Raw genomic sequence first — 13,838 nt, forward strand, 5'->3', positions numbered from 1 at the left:
AGTACGTGGTCATCTTTTCTTTGCTTCTGCTGATATAGATGCTAATTATTTTGTTTTGTTCCATCTTCAAGCCATGAAATGCTTGTTCCATTACGTTATGGTGAGAAAAATGAGCGGTATGTGTAGTAAGCATGTATGCTACTGTATTCTTACATCACTAAAGATGCTCACTAATCCATGTCTCTCTTCCAGGCAAGCCCTGCTCCAGTGTTGGTGAACACGGACAGCCTGGAAAGCCCTCCCTATGTGAGTCCATACAGGAATGCAGCTACTCCACTCCAGTCTGTGTTATGTAGTCGTGTTAATGTACTTTTGTGAAGGATGCAGGGAGAGAGTGAGACGTGAGTACGAATAAGGAGATTCTTTATTTTCCAAAATAAAGAACCAAATGAGCAGCCAGCGGTGAGCTGGCTGTAAACACTTGTGAAACAAGCATAAACATACTGGCAGTAAAGGCTGATGGCGCAGGCTTGACTCGGGCGTCTTCTGAGGTGCTGTATGGGAAAGCAATGCACAGCACTGAAGGAGACTACCTGTGGGCTTTAAATAAGGGAGAGAACAAACAAGGCACAGGTGCTTGTGTTTAATAATCAGGTGTTTAATAATCAGGTGTTTGGGAGCAGTGCAGGGTGTGTATGTGTGCGTTTCAGTGGGTGTGCTTCTCCTGCTGGGTGCCCTGCGCATCGCCACAGCTTCAATATCCTCCAGTCTTAACTAAAGGGTGATTTGAGGAACAAACAGATTATAGGGAAGATATGTACTTACACATGAAGAACACACATCTGTAGGCTTCATATCCATTAAGGAGTTATTTTTTTCCAGAATCTTTCCCCAGATTTTCTCCCTATTTTAGTGATGGCCAATTCCCAGCAGTCAGGGAATTCTCCTTTGTCACACATCAGCTGCCAACCAGGGAGTGAAGGAAGCATGTTTTTGAGCGGCAGCTCATGCTGTGAGGGGGCAGTGTAACACATTCTGAGGATAGCGCAATCAACCAATGATTGGCCAGTGCGACTGTAATCGACAGGGGGGAGAAGGAGTACACCACCCCTCCCTCCCTGAGAGCAGGGCCGGTTTTGCTCTCTCAGGCTCCCAGTCACAGATGGCTGTGGCATCATCAGGGATTGAACTCACAGTATCTAGATGAGAGAGCAAACACGTTTCTGTTGCACCACTCGGGAGCTCCGAGGTGTTCTTTCTTGGTGCTCTTCTTCTGCTCGTCTCACTCTGCCTCCTAATCCCCGTCCTTCTGCGAGCCAAAAAACCTGCTGCGTTCGCTGCTGTCACCCTTCATCAAAAGAGCGCCTTCGTCATCTGCGGCGTCTAGAGTTAGCCATATCATGTAGCACTGCTGTCTTCAGAACATTTTAACACAGAAAGGTTTTCTTGATTTTCAAATGACTTTGAAGTCACGTCATGAAATCACATTTTTTATGGACAGTCTTCTTGCCATGAACTTTTGAGTAATTTCCTTAAACCAATCTGTGATGATGTAAATAAATTGTGGTAGATTATCTGTGAAAAATGTCTATGATGTGTGATAGATTAGTACTGTTCAGGTCCTGATAGGACTTACCATCCTCCCCCCAGCGCTCTGCTGTGCTCTTTACTCTAGGATGAAGCACGAACAGTGTAAAGCTCACACGCTGTCATTTTTACACTAGCTTCACTGTTTTCGGCACTGTGAGGCACAGTCGTGGCATGACTGTCCTGCCTTGTGGTCGTTGCGTAAGTGTTTGGGAGGGGAGACGAGAGCCGGGGCTCTTTCTTGCTGAGGCTTTCACTGCTCCCTGTAGCAGGGCTGAGGGAAGTGCTTTAAGGCCAGACTGTGTTCTCGATAGTGGCTAATGCCTGAGTCCTATGCTGTCCTCTCCCTTATCCCTGCTTCACCCCAGTATGCCGGCCATTGTTGAGAATGATTTCCGCCCTGCGTGGTGCCAGCGTCTCACCTCCCAATCTGGGATCCCGGCTGCACTTTCTCAAATCTTCTCAACATGCCATTTCATCATATTTGGAGGAGAGTGAGTGTTCAGAGCGATACTCGCTCTGCCATCTTGGCATAACCTCTGTGTTATGATGCTTTGGCAAAGCTCCTGCTCCTGTAGAGTGAAATATTAAGCAAGCCATTCCTCCATGTGCTCGTCCCTAAGTGCGCTGAACTTTGTCCTTCTGTTTTAGTGTTATGCTAAAAGCTCAAAGTTTTAAAAACAGTATTCTTTGTATAGCTATAATTTAGATCATTGTGCTAATATGGTCTTGGATCTTGTGATGGACATTAAAGATAGTATTGAGAAGTGCCAATACTGACCTTGGTCTGTCCTGTGACACTTTCACAGTATGGCACATTTCTCTTTAAGGTTAAAAAAAATGCCATTGACAATAAAGGGATCATGCAAAAACAACATGAATGGAATCTGTTGCATAATTGGTTTCTTTGGGATTTAACCTCTACTGACCTGTTTATTAAGCAACGTTTTTAAAATGCTTCAGTTCGTACTATGTTATTTATTTCAGACCTCGGGCAGCCTTGCCCATGTTACGCACATCAAAAAATGCCCAGCCCTAACAGGAAATGCTTTCCCCTAACTCTTCTGGTAATGACATATTTGGCAGATGGCCTGCAATGTACTGTGAGGAGCTTCCTCCCTGCTAGCATCAGGATATACTCGAAAGCTTCTCCGAGAAGGCCCACTGGGAGAAGCTGACTTGGGCACTGTTCTGTCGCAGTCAGACCTGGCAGTGACGGTCCTTTGAGACATTTCTAGAGTTCATTGCTTCTGGGCTGAGACCTCCCTGTCCCAGGAGCTGTCTCTGGGGCAGTGGACGAGTGCTGTGGTGGTCCAGAGAACAGGACAAGCACATGGTTTGCAATGTTTTTCCTCTGGTTTCCTCACTTACAGCAGTGCTATTAGTTTGCCATAAAGTCTCAGTTTCTCATAAAAGGTGGGACTAGACAAGTGCACGGGGGGGTTTTATTGAGTGTAGCCTTTTTTTATTAAGAGTCATCTTAGTGCTAGCTCTTGATAGCAGTATGACCTCCTGGATTGTGTAATCATGATGTGGTATGAAGATAGTTCCTCACCAGAACACTTCCTGCATAAATGACACATATGTGTGGCCATCAGCATTATAGCGCTTGAATTTATTTGTATAAATAATAATATTAATAGTAGTAATAATAATAATAATAATAATAATAAAACACAATAACCCTTTTTCTAGTGTAGAGCTCTGCCAGCTGTTATGGCCTTTCTGGATAGAAGCAGCAGAGGAGGGAACATTGTCCTATGGAGCTAAAGGTTAGTCAGGCATTGCCACACAAACTCTTAATATTATCTGTTTTCCAGGTGAATGGAACAGAAGCTGATTATGAATATGAAGAAATTATACTAGAACGAGTAAGTACACAGTTTGTTCTCACCTCTTCAGTCACCTCTGCTCCTAAGCGTCGATCACGCCTTGCTCTGTGTGGAGCCAACCCTTAACTCGCACCGAATTGTGCACTATGCGCGAAATGCCATGGCCTGTCTAATGATTTAGATCTAAAACTCAGAAGAACTTTCGCCAAACATGTTCATAAATGCCTATTAACCAGCTACCAAATAAACCAAAATGCAGTTTGTTCCACGCCTGCGCTCACTAGTTCTGTCGGGACTGCTTGTCCTGTACAGTTCCTATAAAGTTTTCTCACACACGGATAAGGTTGTAAGCTCCTCTGGGAACAGATAACGAAGCTGCATTTAGCAGGGCTAGCACATTCAAGAAGCTGTTCAGCTGTGCGCTTACTATGTAACCTAGATTCATAAATCTTGACAGCAACTGAGCTACACCATGGAAAATGCACAACATGTTATATAATTCCTGTTCATAAAGTCACCTATAATTGTTGGGAACTTTACATTGCAATAAATGATAAGTTATGTACTAGAACACTGCAAATGCCAAGCAAGATGACCTTGTGCCACAGTAGAAACTCCAGTACCATATTTACATTTATGGCATTTAGCTGACGCTTTTATCCAAAGCGGCATACAATTATGACTGAGTACAACTAGAGCAACTGAGAGTTAAGGGCTTTGCTCAGGGACCCAACAGTAGCAACTTGGCAGTGGTGGGGCTTGAACCAGCAACCTGCAGATTACAGGCCAAGTACCTCAACCACTGAGCTACCATTGCTCATTTTGAGCTGAAACATTGATCTATGACTGAAATCCTCACTGTATGTGCTCTATATTGCACACTTGCCTTTTGATCTTATTCCTGTATCTGTGCTTTCTCTTTCACTTTCTCTCTCTCTCTCTCTCTCTCTCTCTCTCTCTCTCTCTCTCTCTCAACACCCTCAGGGAAACTCAGGCCTGGGTTTCAGCATTGCGGGTGGTACGGATAACCCGCACATTGGTGAAGACCCAAGCATCTTCATCACCAAGATCATACCAGGCGGGGCAGCTGCTCAAGATGGCAGGCTCAGGTGGAGCACTGTGTTGACTTTGTGTGTTTAAGGCATTCTGCCCCACCCACCCTCCATCCTCTCCAACCCCTGCTTTCTGCCCCACCCATGTCCCTTCCCGTCCACTCCCAGTTCTCTGCCTGAACTTGGAATGTACACATGTGGTATAAGATCGTCCCCTTTTACCACAGATAACATTTTCAGGTTATTTTGAGCCCATGTGGGGAGTGACCAAACCAATGTGTCCCTACCTGGTTTTGTGCAGAGTGAATGACTGCATCCTGCGTGTGAACGACGTGAATGTGAGAGACGTCACTCACAGTAAGGCTGTGGAGGCGCTGAAAGAAGCCGGCTGCATCGTCAGACTGTACATTAGACGGAAAAAGACCAGCGGTGAGAAGGTCGTCGACATAAAGCTTGTCAAAGGTCCAAAAGGTAACGCCTCCCTTCGCCTTCATTGTCTGAGACTCGGCAGGTCTATGGCAGAATGTGAGCCACATGTTGGTCACTTGTTCCTCAGGGCTGGGTTTCAGTATAGCTGGAGGGGTAGGCAACCAGCACATTCCTGGAGACAACAGCATCTACGTCACCAAAGTCATTGAAGGAGGTGCTGCCCACAAAGACGGAAGGGTCCAGATTGGGGATAAGCTTATCGCTGTAAGTTTGGCATAAGATGCCCACCGTCCTCATGCATCGTTGTCTTATAATTTTCACAGTCCACTGTGTGTGTGTGTGTGTGTGTGTGTGTGTGTGTGTGTGTGCACGTGCGTGTGCGTGTGTGCGTGCGCATGCATGCGTCTTGACTACAGGTGAACTCCGCTTGCCTTGAAGAGGTAACTCACGAAGACGCAGTGGCTGCCTTGAAGAACACGACTGATGTAGTCTACCTGAAAGTGGCGAAGCCCACCAGTGTGTTCATGAGTGACAGCTATGCTCCCCCTGATGTCACCAACTGTAAGTGCGCTCACACGCACCTTCCTACTTCTGAGACTATGTGTACAGATCAGATTGCGGTGTTTTTTGGGGGGGGGGTGGGGGGGGTGTTGGTTCTTCCAGCACATTGCAGTGGGCTGTTGGCTATAAAACCAAAGCGCCAAAACATAAAATCACTTCAGCAAACAGAGCTGCAGTGAAGCGCTCGCCCCGTCAGATGGCTGAGCTGCCAGCAGAGGTGTGAATTCTCCGGATTGATCACTCTCAGACTGCCGCCTTATCAGCGAAACAACAGTGATGAAGTGATGCAGCAAGTTGCTTCACACCACACAAGTCACACATGACTAATATCAAAAGCTACTGATACTCGAGTCCACTCAGTTCAGTTCGCCACTCACGCACACTCTCTGACACCAATGCCCCAATCCTTTAAAGATGTTATCTTTGCAGATGATGTTCTGGGCTGTCCAGGGCATTTGATACGCTTTATTCTATTTATAATAAAGGTCCCGTCCCTCCTCTGAGCCAGAGTCCACCTCTTATTGTGATGACGACTAATCCCAGCAGGGTTTTTTTTCTCCTTTTTTTAAATAAAGCACTAAAATTAAATGTCATTACCATGAACTTTAATCCCCCCCCCCCCCCTCCACACACACACACACACACACACACACACACACACACACACAGGTCATGGATTCATCCAAGTTGCTAATCCAATCTGAACGTGCTGGATGGAGAACTTTGTTCAGCAGGGAATGTCCCTACTGCTCTGGAATGCCCGAGAATTGATTGACACTGTCCCAAAAGTGCTCAGTAGTGCTGAAGCAGGGCCTCGCTGCCGTTCCAGAGTACAACCACATGCCCACACAGGGAGGAAAAGAAGCTGCCTTTAAGGCTTAAGGCCCTGAAGGGTAGAAGCAAATTTAATCTGCAAAAACGCCACATGCCCAACCCCCAGATACCACCATCTTTAAACTGTTAATCCACCAATACTATACCTGGGATTTATTTGTGTCGTCAGAGCATGGTTTCGAGTGTAATGATGGCCTTATTCACTGTGCTGTCTTATTCACTGCTCTGACTGAGGAAGGCCCTCTTTCCTCTCAAGAATGAGAAGAGTTTTTCTCAGAAAGCACTTTTTAAGTTGACTTTGTTTCCTTTAGCGAGCCCTGTCACATGATACCATCCCCTCACGTCTGTCAGCCTAACTCCCAGGGTCAACATCACGTGTCCACACAGATGGGCCCCTTTTACTGCTAGGACTTAATGAAATGGACTCTCCAGTGCTCTGTGTACACCCTAGTCCTGTGCAAGGAGGAAGGCATGTTTTTGTTGAAGGAACTTATGGTGATTAAAAAAAGCATACCCTTTTGTTGAAGGACATTTTCTTTTAAGCAGATTACTTTTCCACACACGTGGCACTAAACAACATGTCTTATTACCATCCACTTGTTGCTCAGATAGTGGAAAAGAGGAATTTGCAGCTATAGAATTTGTTCTTTGTTTTACAGCATCCGAACACTTAAGCATATTGAGAGACTAAATATATTCCAGCAGAACATCTGTGTGATGTAATTTTAATGCAAATTGTGCTGTATTTAAGAGGGCACATGTGTAGAATGTGTATCTGAGTAAATGAGTGAATAGACTGTGTGTTACTAGACTGTGTGCTCTTGATGCGTGTGATCTACAGTGAATCTGGTTCGTATCGTGGCTCTGAAAGATATCATAATGACAACCTAACTGGTGACCTCTATGAATATTGTTAGTAAGTGGATTTCATGCTAAGCTAAAGAGATCATAGGTTCCTTTGTGTTGTCTTTCAGCCTATTCCCAGCACATGGAGAATCATATCAGCAGCCCGAATTATCTGAGCCAGTCTGTGACCCCTACCACGCCATGCCGCTATGCTACAATCTCCAAAGGCATGCTGGGAGACGAGGAGATCACGAGGTGCCCACTTATTTCCCTCACATTAGATGAGCTTCTCTCCTTTTGTTCCGAGGCCCTCTCGGTGTTAACGGCATTAACTTGTGCATGCCCTCCTTGCTCCTTATCTGTGGATTCATTGAAATGACCAAGTTCGACTTGACATGGCTCATAATACCAACTCCTCTCTCTGCCCTTCAGCTGTGAGTTGAGTGCTGTATTAGCATGGTGTGTGTGTGTGTGTGTGTCCCATCCCCATCTCTCCCCCCCCCCCCCACACACACACACTCTGTCTGTCTCTTTCTCTCTCACTCTCTCTTTATCCCTATTTTTCTTTATTTCCCTTTACCTGCTTCTCTTTTTACAAAGCTGCCTATGTAGCCCCAGTAAAACGGATAGAAATGCCCTGTTATTGTTACGAGGCTGAATTTAGCTACTTATTCGTAGCTTCTGACTGGCTTGGCTTCTTAGACCTAGCATTTTATTTTCCGGCCGAAACTGGCTTCTTATTCATGGCTTCTGATTCAGACAGAGAGTAAATTATGTGGAGTGGTCACATAGTATTTGTTGTGCACTTTTTAAAGACATGGCTGCTAATGATGTAGTACATAATAATAGTCATTAAGAATTGATAAGCGGCAAGGTGATTTTGAGGCAGGTAGCTTTAATTACAAGCATGTAAGTGAGCCACTCTTTCAGAGAGACTCAAGGTTACAGATTGATGTCTTCACATCCAGTGGTATATAGAGGCTGTTTTAATCAGAAATGTCTTTAATAACATATCAGAAATATGTTTTGGCACCTTTCGGTCTAACTGGATTATCAAAGGACAGGCAAACATCCTGGACCTCTCACTCCCTTCCGGGGTCCACAGAGAAGATGATCAGGAATCATAATAGACAACCGCAGATGTTACTGAAGGTTGAAACCTGAATGCTTATCGAATTTCCAAAATCCCCCCCCCCCCCCCCCCCCCATATCATAATTTGTTGCTATAAATATAACTTCAAATATATATATATTTTTTAATTAGATGATATACATGCTTCTTGGGTGCCTGGCTCCCTTCACAAACAGATCAGTCACGGTCATCTGAAATGCGTGTAGTTGAGTAGTCAGCACAGCAGGAAGAAGCTTAGAGAGCTTACTGCATACAGACGCCCAGCAGGTAGCAAACACATGGGTGACGACCAGGATTACCTGACCTAAGAGTGCACAACGCAGGATGTCGACGATTCCCGATCAAGTACAAGAGGTCAAAGGCTGAACTGAAGCAGGTTGCGGTTGCCTCTGCTGTTAGCCTGTCTTTTGTCTAATGGACCCAAGTGCCCTCAATTGCATATTGGCTTTACATACAATATAAAAAAACACATGCACAGCTTATTGCACTTGGTTGATGTTGTCCAAACCATAATTCTTACAATTGCCATTCTCTTGTTGTGAGTGGGATTCTAATACTGCACCAAACTCACAGAAAAGCAGGCACTGAATAATTGAAAGGTTATGTTTGCATTATGTAAAGGAGAAGGCAGCATTTCTTTGCCTTCAGCCTGTTGACCACTGCAACTTACTGTGCCAAACATGGCGGTTAAAGCTCCACCAAGCATAGAGCACATGTTCTTTAGCAGACAGATGATAAAATCTGAGTTATTACTATAGATTAGCATATACCCTATTATTATAGATTGTAACCTCTCACCTTTAGTTCCTATTTATTTTCTTTGTGTGTGTGTGTGTGTGTGTGTGTGTGTGTGTGTGTGTGTGTGTGTGTGTGTGTGTGTGGGTCGAGCGTGGGTGAAAACGGCCTCATTTGTTATGACCTATTAATATATTTTGTGAATCTCAAGTAAAATGTGACACATATGTGATTTAAACTTTGAAAATGTGATCATCTTTAAAATGTTATATAACCTGAACTTAAAATCTTAGTACTGGGTTTCTGCTAAGATGAGATCAGTTGTGTATGTAACAAACGTTAACAAAATAGGATCATGTCGGTGTACTGCCATCTAGAGGCAAAAGTATTTTGCCCTCATCTCTTCTTTAATTGTTTTTCCTATCGTAAAAGTCTGTGACATTCAAATGTATTATTTAGATGCATTTAAAGGGAAAAAAGCAAAAGGAAAAAAATTGATGTCTTAAAAAAAAGAAACAATTAAACCACAAAACCGCTGCCAGAAGGTGGATGTCTGTCCATTCTCAGGTGATACAAGTGATGGATGTCCACCAGAGGGAGACATGTCCCCCATCTGAACACATATCCATGTATTGTATCCAAATACAGTTTTAAGGAATGAAACACAATAACACCTTTTACTGCAACCGGTGAATAAATCTGCGAGCTCTATAAATATATACTGATTACTTAGCACATTTTACTGTCAAAAAGCTTGCAGGGCACTTTACAGTATCTCTGCTTTCAAAGTGCCAAGGCCTTTTCAGAGCATCTTCCCCGCTGCCGCCATCCCTGAGGGTCCTGTCTGTTCTGGGGCTTTTGCTTTGCAGGGAACCTCGGAGGGTGGTTCTGCAGCGTGGGTCCACAGGCCTGGGCTTCAACATCGTGGGCGGTGAGGATGGAGAGGGCATCTTCATCTCCTTCATCCTAGCTGGAGGCCCTGCCGACCTGTGCGGGGAGCTGAGGAAGGGCGACCGCATCGTCTCTGTAAGAGTGCCTCTCCAGCCTATCCTACCCAGTACAGCCAGAGTAGCTCTAACAGTGGGAGGCGTGTGCTCATGTGCTCACACCCACAAAATGCTGTGCTGTTTCCCTGGGAGTGGACCTCGGGGTCGTTCTCGGTTTGCAGTCCGTCTGCAAATATCTTTTTCTGTGTGTTGTGGTGGCGTGATCGGTTTTAATGAAAATAGCTCGGGCTAAAAATGTCTGTGTGTTGTGGTGCGCTCACTCATATGAGAGCGCGTCTGCTTGTGATGCAGGTGAACGGCGTGGACCTACGCAGCGCCACACATGAGCAAGCAGCAGCGGCACTGAAGAACGCAGGCCAAACAGTCACCATCGTGGCTCAGTACAAACCAGAGGGTGAGCCTTCAGTGTTTATTGCCAGCATGTGCCTGTCTGAGCTGGTCAGAGCCATGTTCAGACACTTTACTGTGTGCGGAGCTTCGTTCTTCCTCTTTGCAGTTTAGCCAGTATATTATCAGCACCATTATGTGCATGTTGGCTGTCACCCAAAAGCTGCATTTCCTAAGTTTGTTTTAGTAATGAATGTACACCTGCCCATAAGAGGCTCTCTATTATTAATACAGAAGTCTAACTCTGTGTGCACTGTTTACAAGATCTCTGACGTTTACCAACATGGAATGAACATTTATCAAATTGTTCATGGCTAAATAGAAGATCAAATTCAAAGTAGCACTTTCTAAACTTGCATCTATACAGTCATCAAGCTTTGCACCGGAAATGCAGATTTGATTTGCTGTTATCCAAATATTAGGAAAGGGTTTGTTCATTGCTGAACACAGTGGATAAGTGTTTCATGCCTGATCACTTGTGATCTTGGAAAGTTAGGGTAGGAGAGGTTGGCCCTTGGTCACGCTTCTGTTTAGGCAGTACTGTATGATGAGCAGCACCTAGAATTATCTGGCCAAGTAGTTAACGAAACTCCCCAGTGCTTAGAAGATGAACTGCTTCTAGGTACTCATGATTTGTAGTACACGTGTAGAATGGCATGCTGGGAGGCCAGTGGTTGAACTGTGGTCAGTGGGGCCCAGGTATCTGCAAACTGTGTGGCCTTGCGGTCGTGACTTGGATTGGTGCTGCTCCAGATCCCTAGGTAGTGCTGAAGCTCGGCTGTAATAAAACGTGTGGGGTCCAGCCTGGCCGCAGTGTTTGAGTGTGTCACGGGCCACCATGCTCCCGCAGAGACTTTGGCGGGATATGGTCAGTATGAATCTAATTAAAGTCCCCAACCAGGTCTGAGCACATGGTTCTTTCACACCTCCAGTTCTGGTTGGTGTGTGTGTGTTTGTGTGTGTTTCTGTGTGTGGATGTGTGTGTGCACGTTGGGGGCGAGTTTGTTCTTTCACACCTCCAACAGGCGTGTGCATTCGCGCATGTGCACTTGCGTGTGTTTGTTTGTTTTGGGGGTGGCTGTGTGCAAGTTGGACAAGGCAGGCTGAAAGCTGCTGTCTTAGCATGGCTCCTGAGCCTGGCTTCCTGAGCCTGTCACGCGTCTCCTGGTGCTCTCCGTCTGCCAGTCAGCACAGGCCACCTCAAACTGCCCGGAGCCCCTGCAAGGTTGGGCCAGGGACAGACCTCTCCAATGACTCTGTTCTTCAGCCAGGTTTGGACTCCCGGAGGACTTCAGCCGATTCCTGGAGGACTGTGGGATCACTGCTGCTTTTATCAGCAGTTGGGCGGTGTGGGGCACAAGTTGGAAGCTGATCACTGAGGGAGAGAGCCTTTTGTGCCTTTTATGTGCATGTCCTCATTTTCTCTTGACTTATCTTTTATATTCGCTGCGCCTCTACTCTGCTGTGTTGTTCTGCTTTGTGATGAATGAACTTAATTACACTTTTTTCAGTGTTTTTCATGGTGTAGCCTTGTTTTCATTTTGTCTGGTGTCTACATTGATTGTCTTCTTGTACAGTGTTCCGTCTTCAGGCTCTGCAGTGCAGTCATAATTGCATGTTTCCCCTCATTTTCAGCTTATGGTGCACAGTGCATCTTAAATTGCCCCACACACGCTTGCAGCCAAGATGGTTTGCATTGGCATATTTGTTACTGCTACTGAGATCTGTTGTTTCCTCCTGAATTGAAAAAACCCGGTTTATAACTGATGAATTTGCTTGACTTCTCTTTCTGTGGCTGGCTGAGATGTTGCTTGCATCCACTTCGTTGAAAGCACTTCAAGTTCACAGAAAATAGTTGTTTCCTTTGCAACAATTGCATCCTGTGTACAGAGCACTAGTGTGACTTCTTCTTCACCCTCCACTTTTGTGACATCTGTGGACTCTTTCAAAGAGACTTGGGTGTTCTCAAGGGCAATCACCGGCCCTCTGCAGGTTGGTCATTCATGTCTGCCTGATTGGCATGTGTGGGGTAGTCCACGTCTGCGTCCTGTGGGAGTACAGCACTCTCTCTGCCTACATCAGCCTTGCTGGACACCTGGATCCCTTGATCCAGGATCCCTGCATGCCTGGACATCTGGTTTCATGGACCCCTATGCGCGTGGAACCCTAGACACATGGGCGCCTAGGTGCCTGGACTCCTGGCTAATGGAGCAGCAAAGAGCGCACATGCAGCTCAGCCCTTCCCCAGTGCCTAAGAGATTAGCTGCCAGGAAGGAATCCAGAACTCGCTGCTGAAATGGTTCAACATCAAAGAGAGAGGAGAAGGAAATATTGTGAAGATAAAAAATGCTTTCAAAATGCTTATTTTATTATTTTTATTTTTTTTTACTTGGACCATAATCACAAAACCGCAGAGTATTGTGTTGTATTTTGTAGAGAAGGGTTCATGCCCCCCCCCCCCCCCACCCCCCCCGCCCTGTGCTTTGATAATTGATGCCTAATGACATCATGGATCTCTGACATCACACCAACGTCCGCTTGATGTGATAGGCTGTGGGGGAGGGGCCTGCTTCTCTCCAGAGGCCCATAGCACTTTACTGTTAGTAAAGCCATACTCACCTAAGCCCAGACTGCAATGAGCATTTTAACTGCTGCCAATTCTCGCAGGATGGGATTTGAACAAGGGATTTGGGATTCTCTATGTTTATACACAGATATTTTGATTGAAATGCCTCTGTTGTAAAAGAGCAGCTAGTTGTGCGTTTTCTTGGTCTTTTTTTACTTCCTGAGAGTCGAGCTCTGTTAGCATGAGGCATTAGGATTTGGGGAAGATTTCTCCTGGTGGTATGCCTGTCAGGTAGCCTATGTGAAAACCTGTGATCAGGATGTGCTCCAATATATGGGGGAGATGCGATCATAGTCACATCGAGCGTAAATTCCTTTCTGATACTGTAAGGGAATGAGTAAAGCATTAGTCAGATTATTGTGCACGGAGTAAGAGTGCTTTAGCATAGCATTACTTTGGCATGGTGACTGCCGTGAGGTGTTGAAGGAGATTACCCACGTAGGCACTCACTGCGCTCTCCTTCAGAAAGGCATGTCTTCCTAAGAACATGACTGCCTGAGTTTGACGTCGCGGTGCACATCCTTTCGTGGCCGTGAAGTTAATGTGAGCTGCAAAAACAAAGCTGACGAAAGACTGGGCAAATGAAGCAGTTGGTGGTGTTTTTAAAAAGGAGAGATTGAAAGAATTCCAGGCGTCTTATTTCTGCTGCAGTTATCTCCCCAGTGCATGCAGAGTTATCAGTATTAGGGACACCTTCTGGTAGCTGTGGGCTACCAGTTCTTTTTCCATCAATTCTGTGTTCTCAGATTTTACTTGATTTGATGGTAATTTGTCTTATGTGTTTATATATATATATATATATATATATGTATGTATGTGTGTGTGTGTGTGTGTGTGTGTGTGAGACCTCACACATTGTAGGGCTGCTGA

At 45.4% G+C, this 13,838-nt stretch overlaps 1 protein-coding gene across 12 annotated transcripts in view; it reads left to right on the plus strand.

Annotated features, from left to right (window-relative positions):
• dlg1a (discs large MAGUK scaffold protein 1a) overlaps nt 1–13,838 on the plus strand; it is an 85,916-nt gene that overhangs the window by 54,941 nt on the left and 17,137 nt on the right. For all 12 annotated transcript variants that reach the window (XM_035524219.2, XM_035524220.2, XM_027013543.3 and 9 more), the window contains 9 exons: nt 193–246; nt 3,348–3,398; nt 4,344–4,468; nt 4,713–4,882; nt 4,968–5,104; nt 5,257–5,401; nt 7,210–7,336; nt 9,818–9,974; nt 10,247–10,349. In XM_035524219.2, coding sequence (XP_035380112.1) covers nt 193–246; nt 3,348–3,398; nt 4,344–4,468; nt 4,713–4,882; nt 4,968–5,104; nt 5,257–5,401; nt 7,210–7,336; nt 9,818–9,974; nt 10,247–10,349 — 1,069 coding nt within the window. The remainder of the gene's footprint in view (nt 1–192; nt 247–3,347; nt 3,399–4,343; nt 4,469–4,712; nt 4,883–4,967; nt 5,105–5,256; nt 5,402–7,209; nt 7,337–9,817; nt 9,975–10,246; nt 10,350–13,838) is intronic.

Source organism: Electrophorus electricus, chromosome 7 (genome assembly GCF_041902795.1).
Source record: "Electrophorus electricus isolate QZ-2024a chromosome 7, ASM4190279v1, whole genome shotgun sequence".
Lineage (NCBI taxonomy): Eukaryota > Metazoa > Chordata > Actinopteri > Gymnotiformes > Gymnotidae > Electrophorus > Electrophorus electricus.